Raw genomic sequence first — 24,678 nt, 5'->3', positions numbered from 1 at the left:
GACTTTGTACTTGGATTTTGAGTTAATGCCGGAATGAGTTAAGACTTTGCAGGGACTGTGAAGGCATGATTGTGTTTTGAAATGTGAAAAGGATGTGACATTTAGAAGGGGCCAGAGGCATGATGATATGGTTTGGTTCTGTGCCCCCACCAACATGTCATGTTGATTAGTAATTCCCACGTGTTGGAGGAGAAGCCTGGTGAGAGGGGATTGAATCATGGGGGTGCACTTCCCCCTTGCTGTCCTCACGATAGCAAATGAGTTCTCACAAGAGCTGGTTGTTTAAAAGTGTAGCACTTTCCCTTTCTCTATCTCTCTTTCTTGCCGCTATGTTAAGAAGGTCCTTGCTCCCCTTTTGCCTTCTGCCATGATTGTAAGTTTCCTGAGGCCTCCCAGGCACGCTTCCTGTTAAGCCTGTGAAACTGTGTGTTAATTAAGCCTCTTTTCTTCATAAGTCACCCAGTCTCAGCTAGTTCTTTTATAGCAGTGTGGGAAGGTGGGGAGAGTTCTCTGTTCCCAACCATGCTGTCTCACTTTAGGCTTAGCCAGGACTATCAGTATTTTTTTTGTTTTTGTTTGTTTCTTTGTTTTTGGACACAGAGTCTAACTCTGTCACCCAGGCTGGAGTGCAGTGGTGTGATCTTGGCTCACTGCAGCTTCTGCCTCTTGCCTCAGACTCACAGGTAGCTGGGACTGCAGGCATGTGCCATCATGCCTGGCAAATTTTTTTTTTTTTTTTTTTTTGGTATTTTTAGTAGAGATGGGTTTTTACCATGTTGGCCAGGCTTCTCTCGAACTCCCGACCTCACATGGTCTGGGCATCTCGGCCTCCCAAAGTGTTAGGATTACAGGCATGAAACACCACACCCAGCCTGACTACCAAGTTTTTGTTGTTATTTTTAATGCAAATTCTCTGGTTAATCACAGGTAATAGAAGAGGACTGTTCATTAATGATTTTCCAAAATTTCTGTTTATTTCACTGCGATTTAATCTTTCTGTCCTTGATGATATTTGTTCTTTTCATTTTACCTGCATTCCAGGTACATTAGTTTCTTATTGATACTATGATGAATCATCATGAATTTTGTGAGTTACAACAACACATTTATTGTCTTATAGTTCCAGAGTCCAGAAGTCTGAAATAAGTGTTACTGGGATAAAGTCAAGATGTCAGCAGGGCTGTTTCCTTCAGGAGGCTCAGACAATTCATGTCCTTACCTTTTTCAGTTTCAAGGGGCTGCCTGCATTCCTTGGCTTGTGGCCTCTTCCACTGTGTTCAAAGCACATGACTGCAGTTTCTCCTTCCATCATCATATGGATGTCTCTCTCACTCTAATTCCTCCTGTGTCCTCCTTATTAGGGTTCTTGTGATTATATCAGCACCACCCTCCTGGATAATTGCCCCCTCTCAAATTCCTTAACATGATTATATCTGCATAGTCTGTTTTGCCATATATGATAACCTTCACAGATTCCATGTGTTAGGACATGGGAGTCATTATTCTTCCTACTATACCAAGACTCACATTTATGAGTAAATTTCAATGCCTCGGATGATTTCCCAGGCAACACAAATACTTGACTTCTGCCTGCCATTAATATGACATTCAAGCCTTTTGTGTTGCTGTTTCTAAACTTAATATGTTTAGAGATCGAAGGACTTTAGATAACATTTTGAAAGAGTCAAAGAACAACACAATTAGAAGTTTAACTGAAGAGTTAAAAATGTTATAATCTCATTATAAAAAATGTTATAATCTCAACTTTAGCAGTTACCATTGTACAACTTTCATTACACCATTTTACTTCTTTAAATTGTAAAATTGGGATAAATACAACAATGTGTCTCAGATGTATCATCTATTATATGAGAATAACAATGTTGTCTACCTTATAGAGAAACTGCTTTTGCAAAAATTATAAAAGTGAGAGAATTATGCCAGTGAAAGAGATCTGATCTAACCAATTCCATCTTGCCTTTAACTTCCAAACTGCCCTTGGTCATTCCTGAGTGTGGGCCAAGCTAACTTTGGGAGACATTTAGTTTATGGTTTCCTTCCCCAAAGTAAACCACCTTTATAAAACTAATGAAAAAACATAAAGTTAGGATTTTAGAGGGACTCAGCTCACAAAGACCATTTTCCATACACCTGTGATCGCATCCCCGATCAATTAGCAACACCTGTTCCCTAGCCCCTGGCCTGCCAAACTATCTTTTAAACAGTCTCTGATTAGGAAACGGGAGGCTGTGGAAAATAAATAAATATATAACCCTAGCCTTCAAATTTTCAGAGAGACTGATCTGAGTAATATTAAAACTCTGGTCTCCTGTTTAGCATGCTCTCTACGAATTAAACTCTTTCCCTATTGCAATTCCTTGGTCTTGCTAAATCATCTCTGTCTGAGCAGTGGGCGAGATGAATCTACTGGGCGATTACAATAGAGATGTTTATTTTTTTTATTTTTTTGAGACAGCGTCTTGCTCTGTCACCAGGTGCCAGGCTGGAGTGCAGTAGCGCGATCTTGGCTCACTGCAACTTCCACCGCCCAGGTTCAAGCAATTCTCCTACCTCAGTCTCCCGAGTAGCTGGGACTACAGGCACACACCACCACGCCCAGCAAATTTTTGTACTTTTAGTAGAGACGGGGTTTCACCACGTTGGTAAGGATGGTCTCCATCTCTTGACCTCGTGATCCGCCTGCCTCGGCCTCCCAACGTGCTAGGATTACAGGCATGAGCCACCGCGCCCAGCGAGTTATTTTATTTACTGATTTATACTTATCTTGCACTTAAAAAAAGATTAGTAAATATCTGTATTATATGTGAAAGGAAAATAAAAACTCATGACCCCAATTCACTATGCCAAAGGGAAAAATTAAGCTGAAAGCCGAGTCATGCCAACTAAAGTCAGGCATCAAAGAGACTGCCTTTCTCTCTCTCTTTTTTTTAATCTCTTTAATTTTATTATTTCCTGTCTTTCTCTCATCTTATGACAGATTATCCCTTTTCACTTTTTTTTTTTTTTTTTTGGAGACTGCCTTTCTCTTTGCTCCTAAGCAGACGAGTCCAGGTGAAAGGTTAAATATCTCCACAAGTAGCTATTCTCTGTTCATTTTATCTTATGTAAAGTGCCCATTTACTGGGAGCCAAATGTAAGCAGAATTGACTCTTCCCCTCCCTGGTCCTTTTCTCTTGCAGCGTGTGGATGACCATACTCGCCCTTCTTCCCCTCCAGTCCACGTATCCCCACTAAATAGCAAAGCCCTCAAAATCATGTTGGGAGGAAGGCGCAAACTGCAGACTGTTTCTGTGATTCCATGGTTTTTCTTCCCGGCATGTCCTGAGCCTTGGCAAAATAAGCTTCGAAATTGATTGAGAACTATCTCAGATACTTTTTGGTTTACATATTATCAGGCCTATTTTGAATTTTTTGTTGTTGTTGTTTTGTTTTTTTGTTTTGTTTTTGTTTTTGTTTTTTGAGACAGAGTTTCGCTCTTGTTACCCAGGCTGGAGTGCAATGGCGCGATCTCGGCTCACCGCAACCTCCGCCTCCTGGGTTCAGGCAATTCTCCTGCTTCAGCCTCCTGAGTAGCTGGGATTACAGGCATGCGCCACCATACCTAGCTAATGTTTTGTATTTTTAGTAGAGATGGGGTTTCACCACGTTGACCAGGATGGTCTCGATCTCTGGACCTCGTGATCCACCCACCTCGGCCTCCCAAAGTGCTGGGATTACAGGCGTGAGCCACCGCTCCCGGCCTTGAATTTGTTACCATGCCTAAACCATCTAACATATGGCATTTCGATAAAGGTTCATGGAATCCTAGGAGGCCCATGAACAGGTTTCAGGAGGTATATGTGTCCTCAAAACTGAGTGTATAGCTTTGAAGGTGAGAGGGTTTGTAGCTTTCATTAGATTCTTCTTGTTGGATTCAGTGGCCATAACAGGTTTTGAGGCACAGTGTTTGAAGGGAAGAACTTCAACCTGAGATATCACAGGAAAGCTCTCTGTTTATGAGATTTCCGAGACAGCAGCTCAGTCTCCATCCTCAGATCAATAAATTAAAAAAATGTGATTCTATCAGAGGCCCTCGTGTAGAGCAGAGTTTCAGACTAACTCCCATGAGATTAGTATACAAACCAAAAAGCCCCCACATTCAGTGGTGTGGGGGTGGAGCTGCCCATCTAGCGACCACACAGCAGTTTACCTCTCCCGTACTGCCTGGCCAGGGTGCTCGAGCAGCATTTCCCTGCAGACAGGGAGACAGTAAAGCATCTTGTAGCTCTGCCTGGTTTTTCCTTTTGCCACAAGACTTAAAGACAATGGGAACTGGTGGGAAACAGATCACCCAGCAGCTCTTTACTGGCATCAGGATATCTGGAAAACAAAATAACCACTCAGAAGCGTGGCAAAGAAAGGGATTTGTAGAATCAAAAGGCATGTTTTTGCACAGATGATGATAAAAATCTGATGAATTCCCTCTGTACCACATCAAAGCACAACTCACCAATGACCACAGGACACCTGTCTGCCACGTGCATGGCCTTCCTCTCTCCTGGAACAGTGCTCAGTAAAAGCCAAGACTTTCCTTGCTTCATTTTTGCTGAATATGCTAACTAGCCCTTTCTATTAATATATTCCTTCCACAGAAACAATTATAATTCATTATGTTACAGGTTTTTTCTTTCTTTTGAATGTTCAGTTATATTTTGTTGAAACAGTCTCTTTTGATCTGCTGTCTCCTCAAACCCCCTTTGAGGCATTTGCCTTTTCTCAGGATAAGCTACTTTCTCAGATGGTTAACTTCATTCACAATTCATTCATTCTTAGTTTTCACTATCGGAGAGTTGCCTTTTCAAATTACAGATGTGCCTTATCCTGTCCCTTCATGTGCCCCACAAAGGAACCACCTCCCTGCTCACCATCTTCATCACTGTCATTGTGATAATGAAAACACTGCAAAATGTAGCTTCTTCTGTGTTAATGTAGAGTGCTCTTTAAAAAAATTTAGTATTAGTCCCCTCCTTGTAATTAACCCATACATTGTTTCTCATCTACTTAGAATTAAATCTAAACTTTTTTTTTTTTTTTTAAAGATGGGGTTTCACCATGATGGCCAGGCTGGTCTTGAACTCCTGACCTCAGGTGATCCACCCACCTCAGCCTCCCAAAGTGCTAGGATTACAGGCGTGAGCCACCACGCCCGGCCTAAATCTAAACTTCTTAATCACGGTGTGTAGTCAGTGTTGGTGTTCTTAGCCTGTCTTTCAATCCCCATTTCCCTTCTTTCAGCTCAGCACCCTGAAGTCTCCTCTGGGGACACACTCTTACTGCAATTTTAGTATGTACTTCAGATGGAATGAATTCTTTCCTTCGATCTGACACGAGTGCTTTACTCAGCACAGACAAACCTGCATATCCATCCTCCCGGGCACCGTGACTAATCCAACGACAGATACATGGTCCATGGGGATCTGATGAGGATGAGGTCTGGACATGTTGTGGCAATTCTTAGAAAACCAGTACAATCTTTTAGGACCGCCAAACTGCTAGACTATATGGCTGAATTTTTTAAAATTAATTTATTTAACTTTAGGTGCATACTATAGCTGGCATTTCTCCCCATGTTATCTCTCCCCACCCTCCCGCCCAGCCCCCACTGTCCCTCCCCTAGCCCCCTCCAACTGCCCCCAGTGTGTGATGCTCCTCTCCCTGAGTTCACGTGTTCTCATTGTTCAACACCCACCTACGAGTGAGAACATGCGGTGTTTGGTTTTCTGTTCTTGTGTCAGTTTGCTGAGAATCATGGTTTCCAGATTCATCCAAGTCCCTACAAAGGACACGAAGTCATTGTTTTTTGTTTTTTGTTTTTGAGACAGAGTGTCACTCTGTCGCCAGGCATCAGGCTGGAGTGCAGTGGCACAATCTTGCCTCACTGCAACCTCCGACTCCCGGGTTAAAGTAATTCTCCTGCCTCAGCTTCCCGAGTAGCTGGGACTACAGGCACATGCCACCACGCCCAGCTAATTTTTGTATTTTTAGTAGAGATGGGGTTTCACCATGTTGGCCAGGATGGTCTGGATCTCTTGACCTCATGATCTGCCCGCCTCGGCCTCCTAAAGGAACTCATTGTTTTTTATGGCTGCATAGTATTCCATTGTGTATATGTACCACTTTTCTTTGTCCAGTCTACCATCGATGGGCATTTGGGTTGGTTCCATGGCTGAAATTTTATATTCTTCACCAACTTGCGACATTCTTGCCACATTTTGCCTTTCTGGAAATAAGACAGAGGAAAACAGAGACAGGTGAGAGAGACATGGATTGCCAATGACACTATGTGAGCACGTTTTGTTTCTGTCCACACTTGATCTTTCTGGACACCTGGGGCAATACATTCCCTTTTTTCCTTGAACCGGTTTACACTGGGTGTCTGATACTTGCATCCCCCAAAGTCCAGACTATTCCCATGCCCTCAGTGGTCTGGCCCCTGCTGATGTCTCCCACCTCGTCTTCCACCATGTTCCCTCACCTTCTGTCAGTTCCTAGAAAAATCCATGCTCCTTCCTACCCAAGGGACTTTGGTTTTTTTTTTTTGTTGTTCTCTTTCCTCTAAATGTTCTTCACTGGCCGTCTTCACCTTCAGATCTCTGCCTAAGTGCTACCTTCTCTGAGACTTGTCTGATGCAGATCACACACATAGCACATACTCGCTCACACACTAGACTAGAATGCACTCTCCCTGTGCGCAGGGACTACGTGTGACCTTTTCAGGATTGTTACTCCAGTGCCTGGCATTGTGCCTGGCACTTAGTAAGTACTATGGAAATATTTGGGCATGTTTTTTGAATGTGCCACGTTGTTCTGCTTTTCTTTCTGCCTAGAATTCTCTTTTTCTTTAATTCTTTGCGTAGCCAGTTTCTTCTTATTTCAGTCTCAACTCAGGTTCCACCTCCTCAGGATTATGGACTTTTTGATCAGGAAGCTCTTTCCTGAAATCGACAATTCCTCTCCCCCATCCTGTCTCCCACATCATCTGGTTTTACATTAATCATTCTACATGCCCTAAGATTATCCAGTTTAGTTTTTCAGTTATTCATTTATTTTCTATCCTCAAACATAGTATAAGCTCCATGAGAGCAGAGATGGTCTTAATCAAAGCTTCATTGCTAACCCCCTCAGCAGTGCCTGGCATATTACAGTTTCAATAAATGTACACTGATTGATGGAATGGATGAATAAAGGCAAGTCAAGCACTGGAGATTACACTCACTTGCATGCTTTGCCTTATTATTATTATTTTTTTTTATTTATTTTTTTGAGACGGAGTTTCGCTCCTGTTACCCAGGCTGGAGTGCAATGGCGCGATCTCGGCTCACCACAACCTCCGCCTCCTGGGTTCAGGCAATTCTCCTGAGTAGCTGGGATTACAGGCACGCACCACTATGCCCAGCTAGTTTTTTTGTATTTTTAGTAGAGACGGGGTTTCACCATGTTGACCAGGATGGTCTCGATCTCTCGACCTCGTGATCCACCCGCCTCGGCCTCCCAAAGTGCTGGGATTACAGGCTTGAGCCACCGCGCCCGGCTGCTTTGCCTTATTTAATCCTTACAACAACCTTAGGAGCCAAGCACTCTCGTACGATTAGTTTCACATTACAGAGGAGAAAACTAAGTCTTAGGGGAGCAATGTAATTTGCCCAAAGTCACATTGTTCATAATTTGAGAAGGTAGAATTCAAGATATGCCTGTTTCATAGATGACGGTTCATTTTGTACAACTTAAAATATCTGTTTTATTTCATATGATTCGAGTTTGGGTATCACAGCTGGTCTCCAAGTAGAAGAATAGAGTTCCTACTCTCCTTCCCTTAACCCCGTTAACCTTATTCTCAGAGCTACAGGCAGAGCAGCTGGACAGCTTGCAATCTCAGGTAGGGGTAGGTCCTGCTCTCACAGATTCACTGCACACAAGAAAGCAGGAGCGTGTACATTATTTGTATGTGGGAAAGAGAGAGCCAAAGAGGGCCGGCCTGGGCATGCACTACGACCTTTTTTCCAAATTCACTAATTAGAATGGTTTTCTCTTCCCAAGGGATTGAGGCCAGAGGAAGAGAGAGAAGGAGGGGGTTTGAGGAGAAGGGCAGAACTATTTTTTTAATACTTCCAAGTGGGCCAAATTCCTGTTTTATGGAGGGATGTAATAACACAGGGAGAGGGAGAAATTTCCCCAACTCCAACCCTCAATTATCAAAGAAAAACCCTTAGTCTGCAATAGATGGTGCAGATTCTGGGGTGTAGTGGCGAGAGATATATCTATATTAGCAGTATCAGGTCTCAGCCCGGCCAGCAACACATTTAATCATATTGCTTCTAAATCACTCGGCGCAGCCTCTGTGCTAACTTTGGAGTCAAGTTTAAACTCCTCAGGGCAACGCCCTTCATAAGCAGCCCTTGGCCCCTCCGCGGTCTCACCTCCTGATGTCCTCCTGACATCCCCACATTCATGGTAGAGAAGCCATGAACATGTTGCCACTCCTCACAGCTCTGAGCCTTTGGAAATGTCACTTCCTCTCCGCCTGGCTGATTCCTATTCAGCTCTCAAGATTAGGCAGTTAACCATGAGCAGCTTCAAGCCAGGTTATGTTTTACCTGTCTCTGTATCCCTGGGCCTCTCAGAGTAGCTGCCTTGAATGAGTTTCAAAAGATTCGCTGAAAGGCAATTTTGCTTGGAAGTCTTCCTGGCTCCTTAGGTGGTGCTTCTCCTCCTTGCTCCCAAAGCACTCCAGCACACGTCTGTTCATAATTCTTAAACTATACCTTTTTGCTTTTTAATTTTTTTGTTTTTTAGAGACAGCGTCTCACTCTGTTGCCCAGGTTGGGGTGCTGTGTGGTACAATCATGGCTCACTGCAGCCTCAAACTCCAGGGCTCAAGTGATCCTCCTGCCTCAGCCTCTGAAGTAGCTAAGACTATAGCAGTGTGCCACCATGCTGGGCTACTCTTGTTAAAATATTGTTTTTCTTTCTTTTTGAGGAAAGAGGCTGTATCTTATGCATCACCATATCCCTAGGGTTAAGCCACAGTACCTGCATGTGGGAGCTACTGGATAAATTAATTTTTTTTTTTTTTTTTTTTTTTGAGACGGAGTTTCGCTCTTGTTACCCAGGCTGGAGTGCAATGGCGCGATCTCGGCTCACCGCAACCTCCGCCTCCTGGGTTCAAGCAATTCTCCTGCCTCAGCCTCCTATAAATTCATTTTTGAATCAAGTCTTTTCTGAGCCTCTGTGACGTGGAAAGCATGTGCTAGGCACTACTGGGGGGATACAAAGTTGTATCTCTGATCCTAATGAAATGAGAGTCCAGGGGGAACAAGACATGAAAAGTTCATGAATATGTTCCATACGGCACTGTGAGATAACTTGACAAAAGTTAATTCTACAGGAATTTAAAGGGAGGAAACATTTCTGTCTTCTGTAACAGTTATCACATACCCTCCTTTTCACTTGGAAATGGACTCTTACCTGTTAATTGTTTTCTTAATGGGTTTAGAAATCTCTTTTTCTTTATTTCCTTTTTTTTTTTTTTTTTTTTGAGGTAGAGTCTTGCTCTGTTACCAGGCTGGAGTGCAGTGGTGCAATCTCGGCTCACTGCAATCTCCGCATCCCAGGTTCAAGCAATTCTCCTGCCTCAGCCTCCAGAGTAACTGTGACTACAGGGGTGTGCCACCACGCCCAGCTAATTTTTGTATTTTTTAGTAGAGACGGGGTTTCACCATATTGGCCAGGATGGTCTCGATCTCTTGACCTCATGATCTGACCACCTCAGCCTTCCAGAGAGCTAGGATTACAGGCGTGAGCCACCGCGCCCAACCTAGAAGTGTCTTTTATTGTGTGGCTTGGATCTGTTTTAAAAGTAAGTGGCTCATAAATAATAAAGAAAACAGGTGATCAGGCTTAGGAGGCCTTCTGGTTGTGTGGTCAAATAGTATCCAGTAAGTTTGACTTGGTGTGAAGGGGCGGGATTACATGTTGATTTTACACTGAAAGGAAGCAGGGTTTAGATTTTACACTGAAAGGAAGCAGGCAGTGAGCCCTGGGAGAAGTTGAAGAAAAGCCGTTACAGAAACGGATGCTTCTCAGGGTCCTCCATTAAGCCTCCTGGAACAGGTCTCTTGTCTGTTCCTAGACCCCAGGGTACTGCTGGACGCCTCAAGAGAGGCAGAGAAATTGAATACTCATGAGTCTTGCAATGTAGGAATACAAATTCATCTGAACAAGTAAACAAGAATAGATTATTTTTTTTGCCCATTGGGATGATTGAGTCTAAAAATCTGATTTCTGCCTAGGAATTATCAGTCTAGAATTTTCATTACTTTATAGAATTGATATTGCATAGTTCTGAAGGATAAGGATTTAGCACTTGAGTTATGAAAAGCTCAGGACAGCACAACACACAATGGTTAATTGGACTGGATATGTCCGTAAAGCTGAATTCTAATTCAACTATGAGCATCTCTGATTCTGCTTCTGATTTTAGGTGACTTTAATCCTAGATTGAATTTTCTGACATTTCTGTAAAATGGGGCAGAAGAGAGCATGATGGTTATGGGGTTTAAATATTAAAGAGTTAAGAGCTGAGAAGTGCCTCCTTGGTCAGTGTATAAACCAGACCACACTGACATCCCTTTTTCCTTTCCTTCTTTTTCATAATTAGAGAGGAAGTGGAGGGAAAGGGAATAAAGAATTTTAACAAAGCATGCCTAGTTAAACACATAGTTCTCATTGCATCACGAATTTAGAATTAACCACAGCTCCGTGGTGTCTCAGAAAGCTTCCTATTGCTTTTCACTACGTAACTTTGCACGTCTGTGTGCTTGGTACTCTCGGATGTACCAAGGCGAGGTCGAATTCCCTTCTACATCTAGCACAGTGTCTTGCACATTTACCAATTCGAAAAAAAAAATTGCTCCTTAAGGAATCAATGAACGAATCCTTAGGAGGAAAAGTGAACGTGAAGTTTTTCTCTCACGACGAGGTCTATTCCTCCGTTCGTTTCAGATATGCATCAGCTAGTCAGCGTGCATTGTGCTTTTTATATGCTCACCAGGTGTAGGTAAGAGCTTTTTGGCTGAGACCCAGACGTTCATTGCGGGAGGGTAACAAAGTGGGCGGGGATCTGGCAAACGAAGAGCCGCGAGGAGGAGGCGGAGCCGCGGAGAGTTTGAGTATTTCCGCCCAATCCGAAGGAGGCGGCAAGAGCAGCAGGGGGAGATGAAGGGGGAGCGGGAGCTGGAGAGTACTGCCAGTTACTCCAGCGCGCCAGGCCCGGCCGCAGCTTCTCGGCGGAAGCACCTCCACTTGCAGCGGCCGATCCCGAGGCCGCCTCCAGCAATGGCCTTTGCAAATCTGCGGAAAGTGCTCATCAGTGACAGCCTGGACCCTTGCTGCCGGAGGATCCTGCAAGATGGAGGGCTGCAGGTGGTGGAGAAGCAGAACCTTAGCAAAGAGGAGCTGATAGCCGAGCTGCAGGTAAGGGGAGCCGGGGAAAAAAACCGAGGTCTCCAGGGCAGCGTCCGCGGAGAAAGGCTGGCTGCGCCTGGGCCAGCACGCCCCCTCACGTGCCCCCCTCATCAGTCAGTTCCGGGGGCCTCCTGAGATTGAGAGGTAGCGGGGAACGTGGCCGGGGAGGCAGAAAGGGGGAAGAGCAAACCGCGGCGAGATGCGAACTTTGCTTTTAGTTTGCAGCCGCGGCTCTGTCGTTGGCATGCCCCCGCTAGCCTTGCGCGCCGCAGGCTGCTCCAACTGGTCCTGCAGGCTGCCCGCGGATGCCAGCGCCGGATGCCAGCGCGGCGCCCCGGAGCTTCGGCCGCAGCTGTTCTGGCAGCCTCGCGCCGCCCTCCCCCACCTCCAACTGCCTCCGCGCGGGGGGACAGGGGGAGGGGCGCCAAAGTGGCTTCCTCTTGGGGAACCCGGGAACTAGCGATTCTTCCCAACCAAGTTCTGGGCCGCCCCCGCCGATTCCAGCCTTCCTTGGGCTGGGGGTGGAGAGGGGCTGGGGGAGGCTGGCAGGAGGTGGGGGGCGGAGGGGGTGGGGGATGGGAGGCGGAGGGGGTGGGGGGCGGAGGGGGTGAGGGGGTGGGGGAGGCTTACTCGGCGGGAGGGCAACGCTGGCGGAGTCCCAGCCAGTCTCGTGGCTGCTGGGGCAGCTGCTGGGAAAGGCGGCCCTCGCAGGGCTGCAGACGCGTACCCGCCCCTCGTCTGATGCAAGACTGCTCCGGGCTTGCAGCCCCTCTGCCTCCTGGGAGCCTTCGGAGGAAACGGGGGCCGGCTGGGGGCGCTGGGGTCCAGGTTTAGCCTCCTCCTCACCTTTGGTTTGTTGTTGGTTGGGAGTGACCGGACTGGAATAGAATCCGATCCCAAACCCTTCCAGGTGATTGATAGTCTTAACAAATTTTAGGAACGTTATCCCCGTTTGTTGTGATATATAATTAATCTACCTTAAGTCTTTGTCTACCGTGTTTGAAAAGGCCCGCAGGGCTTGGTGGCCTTGTCCAGGACATTGATTTTGTGAACTGTTCACTCCAGGGCCTGCACTTGCGACCTCTGTAGTCCACCCAGCTGCCCAGTCCCTACCTCACCTGATCCGGCTTATTCTCCCCGACTCTCCACGTTGCACAGCCGCCTTTCGCCAGCCTCAGCCCAGTCAACCTCCTCGGAGGATCCCGTAGCCCGCAGAGGCTGCTGCTGTTGCTTTAGCTGTGCCACAACCACGTGGGCCTGGAAACAAACGGCCTGCGCTCTCTTTGTCTGCCTTTGTATCTGCTGCCATGGACCCTGTCCCCATGGCATGGCACTACATCCAAGTGTCCAGCCCTGCCCTCTACTCGGAAAACTTGGGTCCCTGCCTTCAAGAAGTTTGTAGGTGGTTAGGGAACATGGCCGCCACACAGGAGACAGTTGAGCAGATGGCACAGGGCTTAAGCCCTGAATTAGACCATCCAGCTCCCTACCCTCTGCCTGCTCCCCTTGCTGGAAAAGCCAGAGAAGAGGCAGATCTTCATGCATCTAATTGGTGGGCAGTGGCTCAGGACTTGAGCAGGGTTGGTTGGGTGGCAGGCTCCTCACGTCTGTCACCTCCTTTCTTGTGTAAAATGGTATCAGTGGCTTTGGGCAACCACCTGGAAAAGCAGTGGGGTGTCCTCCAGACAATCAGGGGCTTTCAGCTCTCTAAAAGAAATTAGAAACCTTATACCCCAATGAGGGGTTGGGGATAGGGAGGGATGAGGGCAGAAAAGAGAGGAATGGGAGGCCTCATCCATAATGAGTTGTTCCATGAAGTCGGGAATCAGCTGGGTGGATGCTGCCAGTCTGGTGCTGAAACTTGGGGAACATTTTAAAGGCGCTGAAAACTCTTGGCAGGAGAGGAGAGGTTGTTGGCTAACTTGACAGCAGGGCATTGTTGGGCTGTCTGGGAGGGCTCAGCTTTCGTGTCTGCCTTTGCAACACGTTTGGTTCAGAATGCCAGTTAATCTCCTTGGTCAGCCAACTGAAGGGTTCTCCTTTCTACACGATGCCCTTTTATTCTGCACGAAGTCTCCTGCCCTCCCCCACTCGAAATCTCTTTCATGCTGAACGAAGCTTTGGCGCCATTGCTAGAACCGGGCCTGGCCTTGGTTCCCACTGCGTTGTATTCTGGGCAGGCACGGTTTCCTCTCACTCACCCCGTGGTCAGGAAGCACAATCATTCCTCCCTGCCCCTTTTCAGACTTGAAGCATGTCAGAGCTCAGTTTAATGGATCATGACTAGTATTTTTAAAAACAAAGTAGGAAATGCAGCAATGCAGATAGTAAGCCTCTTGAGTATTGTTTCATGAATTTTGTTTCAATTGTATGTGTAGTTGTTATGTGTGTGATATGTGAGTATGAAATTACAACGTAAAGATGTGTTTCTTGGCCGGGTGCGGTGGTTCATGCCTGTAATCCTAACACTTTGGGGAACCAGAGGAGGCAGATCGCTACTTGAAGGGAGGAGGCTGAGACCAGCCTGGGCAAGATGGTGAAACCCTTTCTCTACAAAAAATACAAATATTAGCTAAGCATCCTGGCACAAGCCTGTAGTCTCAGCTCCTCGGGGGCAGGGTGGAGGGCTAAGGCCCTGGTTGCTGTCACCCTTCCCAGCCTGGTGCTCTGGGGGGAGGATTGCTTGAGCCTAGGAGGTTGAGGCTGCAATGAGCCGTGATCTCACCACTGCAATCCATCCTGGGCAAAGAGCTCACTGTAAGAAAAAGATGTATTTCTTACAGTGAGTCTCAGTCAAAAAAAAGTTGGGAAAACATAGGCTTAAAATAATAAAGCATCTTGGGCCGGGTGTGGTGGCTCAAGCCTGTAATCCCAGCACTTTGGGAGGCCGAGGCGGGTGGATCACACTGTCAAGAGATCGAGACCATCCTGGTCAACATGGTGAAACCCCGTCTCTACTAAAAATACAAAAAATTAGCTGGGCATGGTGGCGGGTGCCTGTAATCCCAGCTACTCAGGAGGCTGAGGCAGGAGAATTGCCTGAACCCAGAAGGAGGAGGTTGCGGTGAGCCGAGATGGCGCCATTGCACTCCAGCCTGGGTAACAAGAGCGAAACTCCGTCTCAATAAATAAATAAATAAATAAATAAATAAATAAATAAATAATAATAATGAAGCATCTTGTTTGAAACTCACATCTTAAATATACCTAATATACAGGAAAATATTTAAATAGCATTATCATTTATTAGTGGCTTCTAAACTTTGACTGTGACCCACAATAAGAAATTTGTTTTATGTGTTAACTTACACACTCATACATACGTGTGCTCATAGACACACACAATTTTTATGAAATGATACTTACTCTTTCTACATATGATACATTCTGGTATTTTCTTCCGTTTCATTGAGTAGCATTGATAGGACCGCTAAACTAAACACTGGTAATAGTATGTAACTTACTGAAGCACATCTATATCTTTATACTAGAATTTTAAGGAGGATTAAGAAGGGAATAAATCTTTCCATCTAAGAGTGCTTTTCAGAGCCTCTTTAAATCGCATGTCCCCAGCCTTTACACACAGATTTAGTTTGCAAAAGTTACATAACCGTCCAATTAATCAGGATCACACATCTTGTGCAAAACGGGGTAGACCTGCCTTCCCTGTAGCTGAGGAAGATGACCTGGACAGTTTCATTGTCTTGCCCTGTGATTTAAGTTAGAGGCATGGCAATGCTAGAATTACCTCCTAGGCCAAGTTTGCCCTCTTGGGAAAGGAAGCATGTGTGAACTTGAGGAACGGGAATGGGTTCCCACTGCTGAGTTAGCAGTTTGTCTGGAGCAGCCATAAATCAAGCAGTTTTCCAGCTGAACAGTAGCTAAGGACAGGGGAGCGGGGGGACCTGTAGGAAATGCGGGAAGTGCCTGCTCCAACCAGTGTGGACACAGTACACAGGGCAGTGAACGTCAGAATTTGGTGCTGTGTAGAGACGGACTTCCTCACCCAGGGAGTGACAGGAGGGAGGATCTGTGGGCGCTGGAGGAGCTGTGATCACAAACTGTGGAAGATGTGAGCGGGTGTGTGCATTTGGTTAGGGCTGTATTTTGCATAAGTAGAGGACGGGAGGAGGCATCTTGAAGAAATGTCTTTGAAGGGGGTGAGTTGCGGTGTGAGGAGGGAAGGAACCTTGGGGTGCAGGGGATTTGAGGGCTTGGCAGGAGGTAGGTTGGACTCAGGTTCTCTGTGAGTATGTGTTGATTGAGCAAACAGAGAGAGTGGGGAGTTGAGGTTATAAGAGGCCTCGGAAGCTCATTGACTGACTGGTGTGGGATGTCTAGTGTGGGACCAATGTCTCCTGAGTGGGAGTTTCTGCGCTTGGGACAGGGGGGACCTGATGCTCATCTGTAGGAGTCTAACTGGGGACTCTTAGACTCCCCGACACCCAAGAAGGCTGGTTTGAGGGAAAAATCAAGAGATTACTGTGCAAATTTTCACAAGGGAGAGCCATCCAAGGAGGCCTCGCTCACGAAAGAAAGAATGGTGCTGTTTCTGTGCTGCTTTCTTTGACTGCGATAAGGAGGCATAGGTCTACTTCTAAGAGTGCTCAAGGATTTTCAAAAATCTTACGAAAAGAAGTTTTTGAAAAGCAGGAAAAACAAAACTTTGGGGAGTCTGCCTGCTCTCCAGCTAGTGCTGCCCATGGGGAGCAGGTTTGCAAGGTTTCGGGAGCATGGTGGCAGCTTGGGAGAGAGCAGGAAAGAAGGCTGGACCTTTAAGATCTAAGGAGATGATTGACTGGGGAGCCTCTGGAGCAGGGCTGGGCCTGAGATGGGAGCTCTGGAACTTGATGCGACAGAGACAAGGGGCTAAGATGATAACTCGAAGTGGTCCCTTCTCTTGCTCCGTGCCCACTTCTGGTCAGTTGAACTTTGACTTTTGGTGCCACTTGAAAGGACATTGTGTTTCCTCACTGTGTTACCAACTACCTAAGGTATCATTGCTGGCTGCAAAGAAATGCACACTAAAAACGTACTTACCCACTCACTGCCCAGTTGCCCGCCAAAAAGGCTGGGGAGTGTACACTCCTGTTCCCTCCATGCTAAACAATGTTGAATATGGTCTATTTCCTTTTTGCCAAAATAATGCCTGAAAATACCACATTTAAAAATTTGTATTTCCTTGATACCTAGTGTTGAAGCGTCTGTAAATTAGTGACACTTTGTAGTTCTTCCGTATGTCGACTACTTATCTATTTACCTATTTTTTTTTTTTTTTTTTTTTTTTTTTTTGAGATGGAGTTTCGATCCTTACCCAGGCTGGAGTACAATGGCGCGATCTCGGCTCACCGCAACTTCCGCATCCTGGGTTCAGGCAATTCTCCTGCCTCAGCCTCCTGAGTAGCTGGGATTACAGGCACGCCCCACCATGCCTAGCTAATGTTTTTTGTATTTTTAGTAGAGACGGGGTTTCACCATGTTGACCAGGATGTTCTCGATCTCTTGACCTTGTGATCCACCTGCCTTGGCCTCCCAAAGTGCTGGGATTACAGGCTTGAGCCACCGCGCCCGGCCCCCTATTTACCTATTTTTTATCGTGTTTTTTATCATTTAAAAAAGTTGATTTGTGGTGCATGCCTGTAACCCCAACTAGTTGGGAGGCTGAGGCAGGAGAATCACTTGAACCCGGGAGGCGGAGGTTGCAGTGAGCCAAGATCACACCATTGCACTCCAGCCTGGGCAACAAGAGCGAAACTCCGTCTCAAAAGAAAAAAAAGTTGATTTGTAGGAACTCCCATCACTTTTGGTGATGAGTCCTTGTTCTGTGACATACGGTAAAAGGAGTTTTTCCCTCATATCAGGAACACTACTTATCTTTGTTTACGAGATCTTTTTCCTTGCGGAAGTTTAAAATTTGAATGTAACTGAATTTGTCAATATTTTCTTCCAGGGTTTCTGGGATTTGTGCCTTGCTTATGAAAGCTTTTCCCAATCCCAGTCATAAAAATATCCCCTGACATTTTCTTCTATTGGCTGATTTATCAATTTCTGAACATATATTTCCTGCTGTTTTTCAACTTCTTTTTTTTTAAATATCTATTTTATTGTGTTTTAGGTTTTGGAGTATATGTGAAGAACATGCAAGATTGTTGCATAGGTACACACGGCAATGTGGTTTGCTGCCTTCCTCCCCATCACCTATATCTGTCATTTCTCCCCATGTTATCTCTCCCCAACTCCCCACCCCCCACTGTCCCTCCCCTATTCCCCCCACAACAGACCCCAGTGTGTAGTGCTCCCCTCCCTGTGTCCATGTGTTCTCACTGTTCAACACCCGCCTATGAGTGAGAACATGCGGTGTTTGATTTTCTGTTCTTGTGTCAGTTTGCTGAGAATGATGGTTTCCGGGCTCATCCATGTCCCTACAAAGGACACAGACTCATCGTTTTTTATTGCCACTTAGTATTCCCTGGTGTATATATACCACATTTTCCCTGTCCAGTCTATCATAGATGGGCATTTGGGTTGGTTCCAGGTCTTTGCTATTGCAAACAATGCTGCAATGAACATTCGTGTGCATGTGTCCTTATAGTAGAACAATTTATAATCCTTTGGATATATACCCAGTAATGGGATTGCTGGGTCAAATGGAATTTCTACAAGAAAAAAACAAACAAGCCCATTCAAAAGTGGGCAAAGGATATGAGACGCTTTACAAAAGAAGACATACATGAGGCCAACAAACATATGAAAAAATGCTCATCATCACTGGTCATTAGAGAAATGCAAATCAAAACTACATTGAGATACCATCTCACACCAGTTAGAATGGTGATCATTAAAAAATCTGGAGACAACAGATGCTGGAGAGGATGTGGAGAAATAGGAACACTTTTACACTGTTGGTGGGAGTGTAAACTAGTTCAACCACTGTGGAAGACAGTGTGACGATTCCTCAAGGACCTAGAAATAGAAATTCCATTTGATCCAGCAATCCCATTACTGGGTATATATCCAAAGGATTATAAATCATTATATTATAAGGACACATGCACACGAACGTTCATTGCAGCACAGTTTACAACAGCAAAGACCTGGAACCAACCCAAATGCCCATCAACGATAGACTGGACAGGGAAAATATGGCACGTGTACACCATGGAATACTATGCAGCCATCAAAAATGATGAGTTTGTGTCCTTTGTAGGTACATGGATGAAACTGGAAACCATCATTCTCAGCAAACTGACACAAGAACAGAGAATCAAACACCACATGTTCTCACTCATAGGCGGTTGTTGAACAATGAGAACACATGGACACAGGGAGGGGAGCATCACACACTGGGGTCTGTTGGGGAGGGCAAGGGAGGGACAGTGAGGGGGTGAGGAGGTTGGGGAGGGATAACATGGGGAGAAATGCCAGATGTGGGTGACAGGGGAATGGAGGCAGCAAACCACCTTGCCATGTGTGTACCTATGCAACAACCCTGCATGATCTGCACATGTACCCCAGAACCTAAAGTACAATAAAAAATAAAAATAAAAAAATTAATACGTTAAAAAAAATTTACCCACTGCTCTCCTTAAATGTACTTTGTCCAGATATGCTCCTATGCTCTAGGCTTGTGTACAGCAAACACAGCGTGGGCCTTTACCCTAGGGGCCAGCTTCTCATGGCCTTTCTCTAGCTCCAGAATCCACATGGTGGGAGGATGAAGAAGGTTTTCATGGGATTCAGCTGAGAGCTCTACTGGGGAAAATGGATCTGAGGAGCTATATGCTCCATCCCTTTTATTTTACAGATGGAGACTTGTATAGAGCTAGGTGAATTACCACAGTGACCCACCCATTGTTGGCAGGTGTAGGATTCGAACTCTGTCTTCCTGATTCCAGCTTGGTGCTTTTGCAAATACGCTTACTGCTTTCTCACCGGCCGGCCTGGTGTCTGCCACTTTGGGACAAAGTGGGGACCTGTTCACCTACCTCATTTCTTAGGGATTCTCGTTCTGTGTTTGAGCAAGAATATTCTTCTTCTGGAAAGAACCGCATACCACAGGATTCCGGGCGAGCATAAGGAAGATCGTCTTGGGGAATCTTATTTCATTCACGTAGAGTGGCTGTGATGAATTCAGTCTTATTTTTCACATGGGTATATTTTTAGTCTAATATTGCCTAGGTGTCTGAGCAAGCCTAGATGAATTTAATTGCTCTGATTCTTCCCCTGCCCCTGCCCCCTTACTTAGGTCTCTGTTTTAGGAAATGTTTTTCTTTCACCATTAGTTTCATTCCTTGTTGACTCATTCAGCCGGCCAGCATTGATTGAGTGCCTCCCCACTGTCAGGGACGGGACCTTACAAAGTAGAACTCCATCTCCCCTCTGCCCTTCAGTAGCTCAGCGTCTAATGGAGGAAGTGACGTTCGTTAAGCTTGGCCAGGTGCTGTGCCTGTTCTGTCTCGCTTTCTGTTTATGCTCTTGAGGAGGCCGAAGCTGATTCCTAGCTGGGAAGGCAGGGGCTTGGATTTTGGAACCCAAGCCTGCCCAATGGCAGAACCTGTCAGATGTGTGCACAGATGACATTGCCTTTCTTTCTTTGAATATATCAAAATCAGCCAGCATGTAGGAAGTCCCATTTTGAGTCAGCTGCGTGCAGGCATGATAGGGTTTACAGAGAGGAACAGGAAATGGCCCCTGACTGGCGGCATGTGCCTGATGGGCCTCCAGGCTGCAGGCATCACGGTGCTGTCTAGAGAGATGAGCCAGGTGCCCAGAGCCCGTGGACCAATGCTTCCCTTTCTTGGGCATGTCGAACAAAGCACTTGGTGTGTTCGAGCCACAGTCTCCTCGATTCTGAGTAAAAATCAGCCTGAATCCTAGTCCCCATTTCCCTAGCGAGATGTCTCTGAGCTGTCAGTCATCAATGACGTCCCAAGGTTCTGGGGACGCATCTCTTACTCAGGAGTAAGCAGTGACGTGCCCGAGGCTCTAGGATTTCTAGCACAATGACTCTGTGGACCCACATGTTTCTTCTGCTTCAGGACTGTGAAGGCCTCATTGTCCGCTCTGCCACCAAGGTGACCGCTGATGTCATCAACGCAGCCGAGAAGCTCCAGGTGGTGGGCAGGGCTGGCACAGGCGTGGACAACGTGGACCTGGAGGCCGCAACAAGGAAGGGCGTCTTGGTCATGAAGTGAGTTGTGGAGGCTGCGGGGGCCGAGGGGTGAGTGCAGACACTGACCACACCAGGGCAGAAAAACCTCACTCGAGAGAAAGCCGAGTCCATGGGAAGGGCTTCCAGGAGGATGCCTGGTCTAGGGCCTGCATGGTCAGATATAGCTTAGTGGTTCCAAGCTTGGCAGCTTCGTGTCAGCCCTACCATACCAGGCTTGTACAGAGGCACAACCTTTGCGAGGAGACTAGTGACTAGAATCCTTGCCCTCCCTACTTCCCTGCACCTTCGGGAGTGAAGACACCAGTTTCTCTTGTAGTGCTCCAGGGCAAGAGGAGAAGGGTCCCCTTTAGAGCTGTTTCTGCAGGAGCACAGGGCAGAGGTCATCAGCATGCCAGGGCTGTTCTCTACCTGTTCTGGCACTTAGATGGTTTGGCAAGGCCACCCCCAGGGCCTCTTTGTCCTTAAGCCTTCTCTCTTCCCCTGGGGACTTCGTTGTCCTTAAGACCTTGCCCCTCCCTTGCACTGCTCTTCCTTGCTTAGGGTAGAGGTTAATTGGTCAGCTGACTGAGGTCAGTGGTCAACAGGAGAACTGTTAAATGTAACCCATCCTGCGTTCTTGCCTTGGACCCAGAGGCAGCCAGGCCCTAACCTGCGCGCCTCTGCTGGCTCCCCCATACAGCCTGTTCGCTGCAGGAGGGTGAGAAGCCAGGTGGTTTTGTGGACAGTCTCCAAGAGTCCCTTCATTTTTTTTTTTTTTTTTTTTTTTTTGAGACGGAGTTTCGCTCCTGTTCCCCAGGCTGGAGTGCAATGGCGCCATCTCGGCTCACCGCAACCTCCGCCTCCTGGGTTCAGGCAATTCTCCTGCCTCAGCCTCCTGAGTAGCTGGGATTACAGGCACGCGCCACCATGCCCAGCTAATTTTCTGTATTTTTAGTAGAGACGGGGTTTCACCACGTTGACCAGGATGGTCTCGATCTCTTGACCTTGTGATCCACCCGCCTCGGCCTCCCAAAGTGTTGGGATTACAGGCATGAGCCACCGCGCCCGGCGCGTCCCTTCATCTTATACGGGATCTCTTGACTTTTTCTTGTAACCTCATTAACCTTCGTTCCAGAGAGAAAAAAGACAAGACCCAGTAGGGGAATAAAAGAGATGAACATGTATGTGAAATTCTTTCAAAAACCTAAAAAGCCGTTGAGAAAAGTAAAAATAGTTTTGTGGGTTACGACCCCTATTCTCCCTTCTATACAATGGGCATAGTCTGTGTTGCTCTGTGACTTAAGGTATGAGGAGGCTTTTCAGTTCAGAGCTTGTTGAGAGATAGAGCAGTCAGACGGGTGGAGATTACTAATAAAAGCTAGATTGGGGCTGGGTGTGGGGGCTCCACGCCTGTAATCCCAGCACTTTGGAAGGTCAAGGTGGGAGTATTACTTGGGCCCAGGAGATCGAGACCAGCCTGGGCAACAGAGTGAGCCTCCCCATCTCTGCAGAAATATAAAAAACAGTAGCCAGGTATCATGGCACCAGCCTGTAGTCTCAGCTACTCAGAAGGCTGAGCTGGAAGGATCGCTTGAGCCCTGGGAAGTCGAGGCTGCAGTGAGCTGTGATCATGCCAGCGCACTCCAGCCTGGGTGACAGAGCAAAGCACTGTTTCAAAAAAAAAAAAAGCCGGATTGGGTAACTTGATGAAGATCTGTAGGCAGTGGGCTGAGTGAGCCCTGAATTTGAGAGACTCGGCTTTGGTAAGATCAATGGTAGGAGCAGCAGGAAATTCGTGCTTTCTGGAGGCAGGTAGTTCCTGAAATAGGAGAAAGAAGAGGGCTGAGCCATACACGAATCTCCATGTGAGTCACTTCTCTGCCTTGGGAGAAGTGAGCGTTTGGGTAGAGAGAAACCAGGTGTGTTTCTCTAACAGAGGGGTCCCTTTGCAGGGAAACGTAGAGCCAGGGGCAGGGGGCTAAATTCCAGCCCTTGGCTTAGGCCAAGGGTACTTCAGAGAACCCTGGACAGTGGCGTGGGTCTGGGGGTGAATGCTAAGAACCGAGCAGCTTATGGAGCAGGAGAGAGCACAGCCTGCACTCAAGGCTTTCTCCTGGGGCAGGAATGAGAATACTAGGTCTGTGCCCACTGATGTCCCCGTTTTCTTTGATCTTTAGCACCCCCAATGGGAACAGCCTCAGTGCTGCAGAACTCACCTGTGGGATGATCCTGTGCCTGGCCCGGTAAGTTCCTGACTTCTCAGCAAAGCTAGTCTCTCCGATATGCCAATTATTACCACTTGCCAAGCAAATGGACCCAGAAAAACTTAGAAACGTTGCATCTTGGTGACGTGCAGACTGCTAAGAATCTTTAAGGGCCTCAGGTCCTCTATTCCACACTCATTACGCAGGTTCCCTGGTGCACAACGGTGCATTTCCCTTGACTCATGTTCTGTTCTTCACGCTGCAGACACTCTGGCTTCTGTAGCCTCCAACTGTTGCAAATGTTCTCCATACCCTGCTGCCTAGAAATAACAAAGAAGGATGCTCCAGGCAGCAGGGTATGGACAGCTTCTAGGTACCCTCTGCTTACTTTTCAAGACTAAGCTTCAGTATTAATTCATCCAAGAAGATCTCTAGCTTCCCCAGCTGGGCTGTGTCCCTCACTGATTCCCCTCGCCCTCAGGGCTTATCTCTGTCACTGCACTTACAAATCTGCATTATAATAGAATGGAATAATAACCTGCTTCAGGGTCCCTGTGTGTTCCTGTGGGCCGATGAAACTCAAATGGGCAAGACTCTTGCTCTTCCAGCGGGCATTCCAGACCCCTTAAGTGGAAGGGGCAGCCTAGAAATCAAATGGATATGGCACAGAATGTGCTTGAGTCTCAGTGCGTGGTGGTTAGTAATTTGGCAAAACGGATTGCATGGAGCACTTCTGTTGAACAGGCAATTCAAGCATTTCTGTGGTCAAAGGCAAGAACAAGGCTCCCAGTAAACAGGGCAGGAAGCTGTTCTCAGTCCCTTTGAAGCTCCGTGGAATCCCCAAATGAGGGGAATTAGGCATCAAGGACTCTCTGTTTCTCTACTCAGGCCTGAAAACTGGGACCAAGAAATTACTTTTCCCATGCAAGATCTGCTTTCCCTCCTGCTGGAGGAGGATCTTAGGGAGTTAAACTCTGCTCTAACTCTTCCCCACAATTTCCACCTGAGGTCTCTGGTATTCACTGATAGTCACTGATAGATGAAGGGAGGCCATTGGGGGAAAGGAGAACCAGGACAGCTTACACAGCAGTAGGGTCTGAGCCTAGAAGGGGCCCCCAAGCTGGCACCCTGGTTCTCACAGGACATCTAGGGGGAGTGTCTTTCTCTCTCCCTGGAGAAGTATAGAAGCCTGGTGCCTTGATTTCACTTTACCTATTACCTTCAGTGATTTTTTTTTTTTTTTTTTTGAGAAAGGGGAAAAGATCTCAGTGTGGCTTTCTACTTAATTACCTCGCTTTTTTTCTGGAGGTGGAAGGAAAGGATTAGGAGCCAGGGATACTTTCCCTCCCTTTCTAGGACCAGCTTTGTTTAAAGGAATCGGTGAAGTGCTGTTGTTTAAAAGAAGCTTTCCATTGTCCATCACTCACCGTGACCTCACTCATCAAAGAGGCATCAAAACTAGAAAACACGGCGCCCTACTGGGAAGGAATGCTTCAGTTTCATCAGCCTGTTCCCAGCAGGGAGGGCAGCAGGAAAGAATGCTGTATATCGACTCTGCAGGGTTGGCCAGTGTGGGTGGAGAGCAGGCGTGGCTGGGCCTCACGGTGGGGACTTTGAGCAGAAAGGGCTCCTGAGGTGCAGAAGAACAGCACACAGAACGGAAGGAAGGTGAGAAAGAGCAAACGTAGGTTTCACCATTTTGCCTGCTTGACCATCTCCTCCTCTAGTAAGTCAGGCCAGCAACCACTTAATTCCTGTGAGCCCCTCACCCACAGTAGGGTCCTCTCCAGTCTGGCCTGG

At 46.8% G+C, this 24,678-nt stretch overlaps 1 protein-coding gene across 2 annotated transcripts in view; it reads left to right on the top strand.

Annotated features, from left to right (window-relative positions):
* The first annotated feature begins 11,241 nt into the window (after window positions 1–11,241).
* The window catches only part of PHGDH (phosphoglycerate dehydrogenase), a 33,542-nt gene continuing 20,105 nt past the window's right edge, over window positions 11,242–24,678 (top strand). For both annotated transcript variants that reach the window (XM_039460937.2, XM_074381179.1), the window contains exons 1-3: window positions 11,242–11,532; window positions 20,562–20,713; window positions 22,852–22,917. In XM_039460937.2, coding sequence (XP_039316871.2) covers window positions 11,275–11,532; window positions 20,562–20,713; window positions 22,852–22,917 — 476 coding nt within the window. In that variant the 5' untranslated portion in view covers window positions 11,242–11,274. The remainder of the gene's footprint in view (window positions 11,533–20,561; window positions 20,714–22,851; window positions 22,918–24,678) is intronic.

The sequence above is a fragment of the Saimiri boliviensis genome, chromosome 11 (genome assembly GCF_048565385.1).
Source record: "Saimiri boliviensis isolate mSaiBol1 chromosome 11, mSaiBol1.pri, whole genome shotgun sequence".
In the NCBI taxonomy this organism is placed as follows: domain Eukaryota; kingdom Metazoa; phylum Chordata; class Mammalia; order Primates; family Cebidae; genus Saimiri; species Saimiri boliviensis.
Note: the sequence above shows the minus strand (reverse complement) of the source record. Positions and strands in the feature narration are given on the sequence as shown.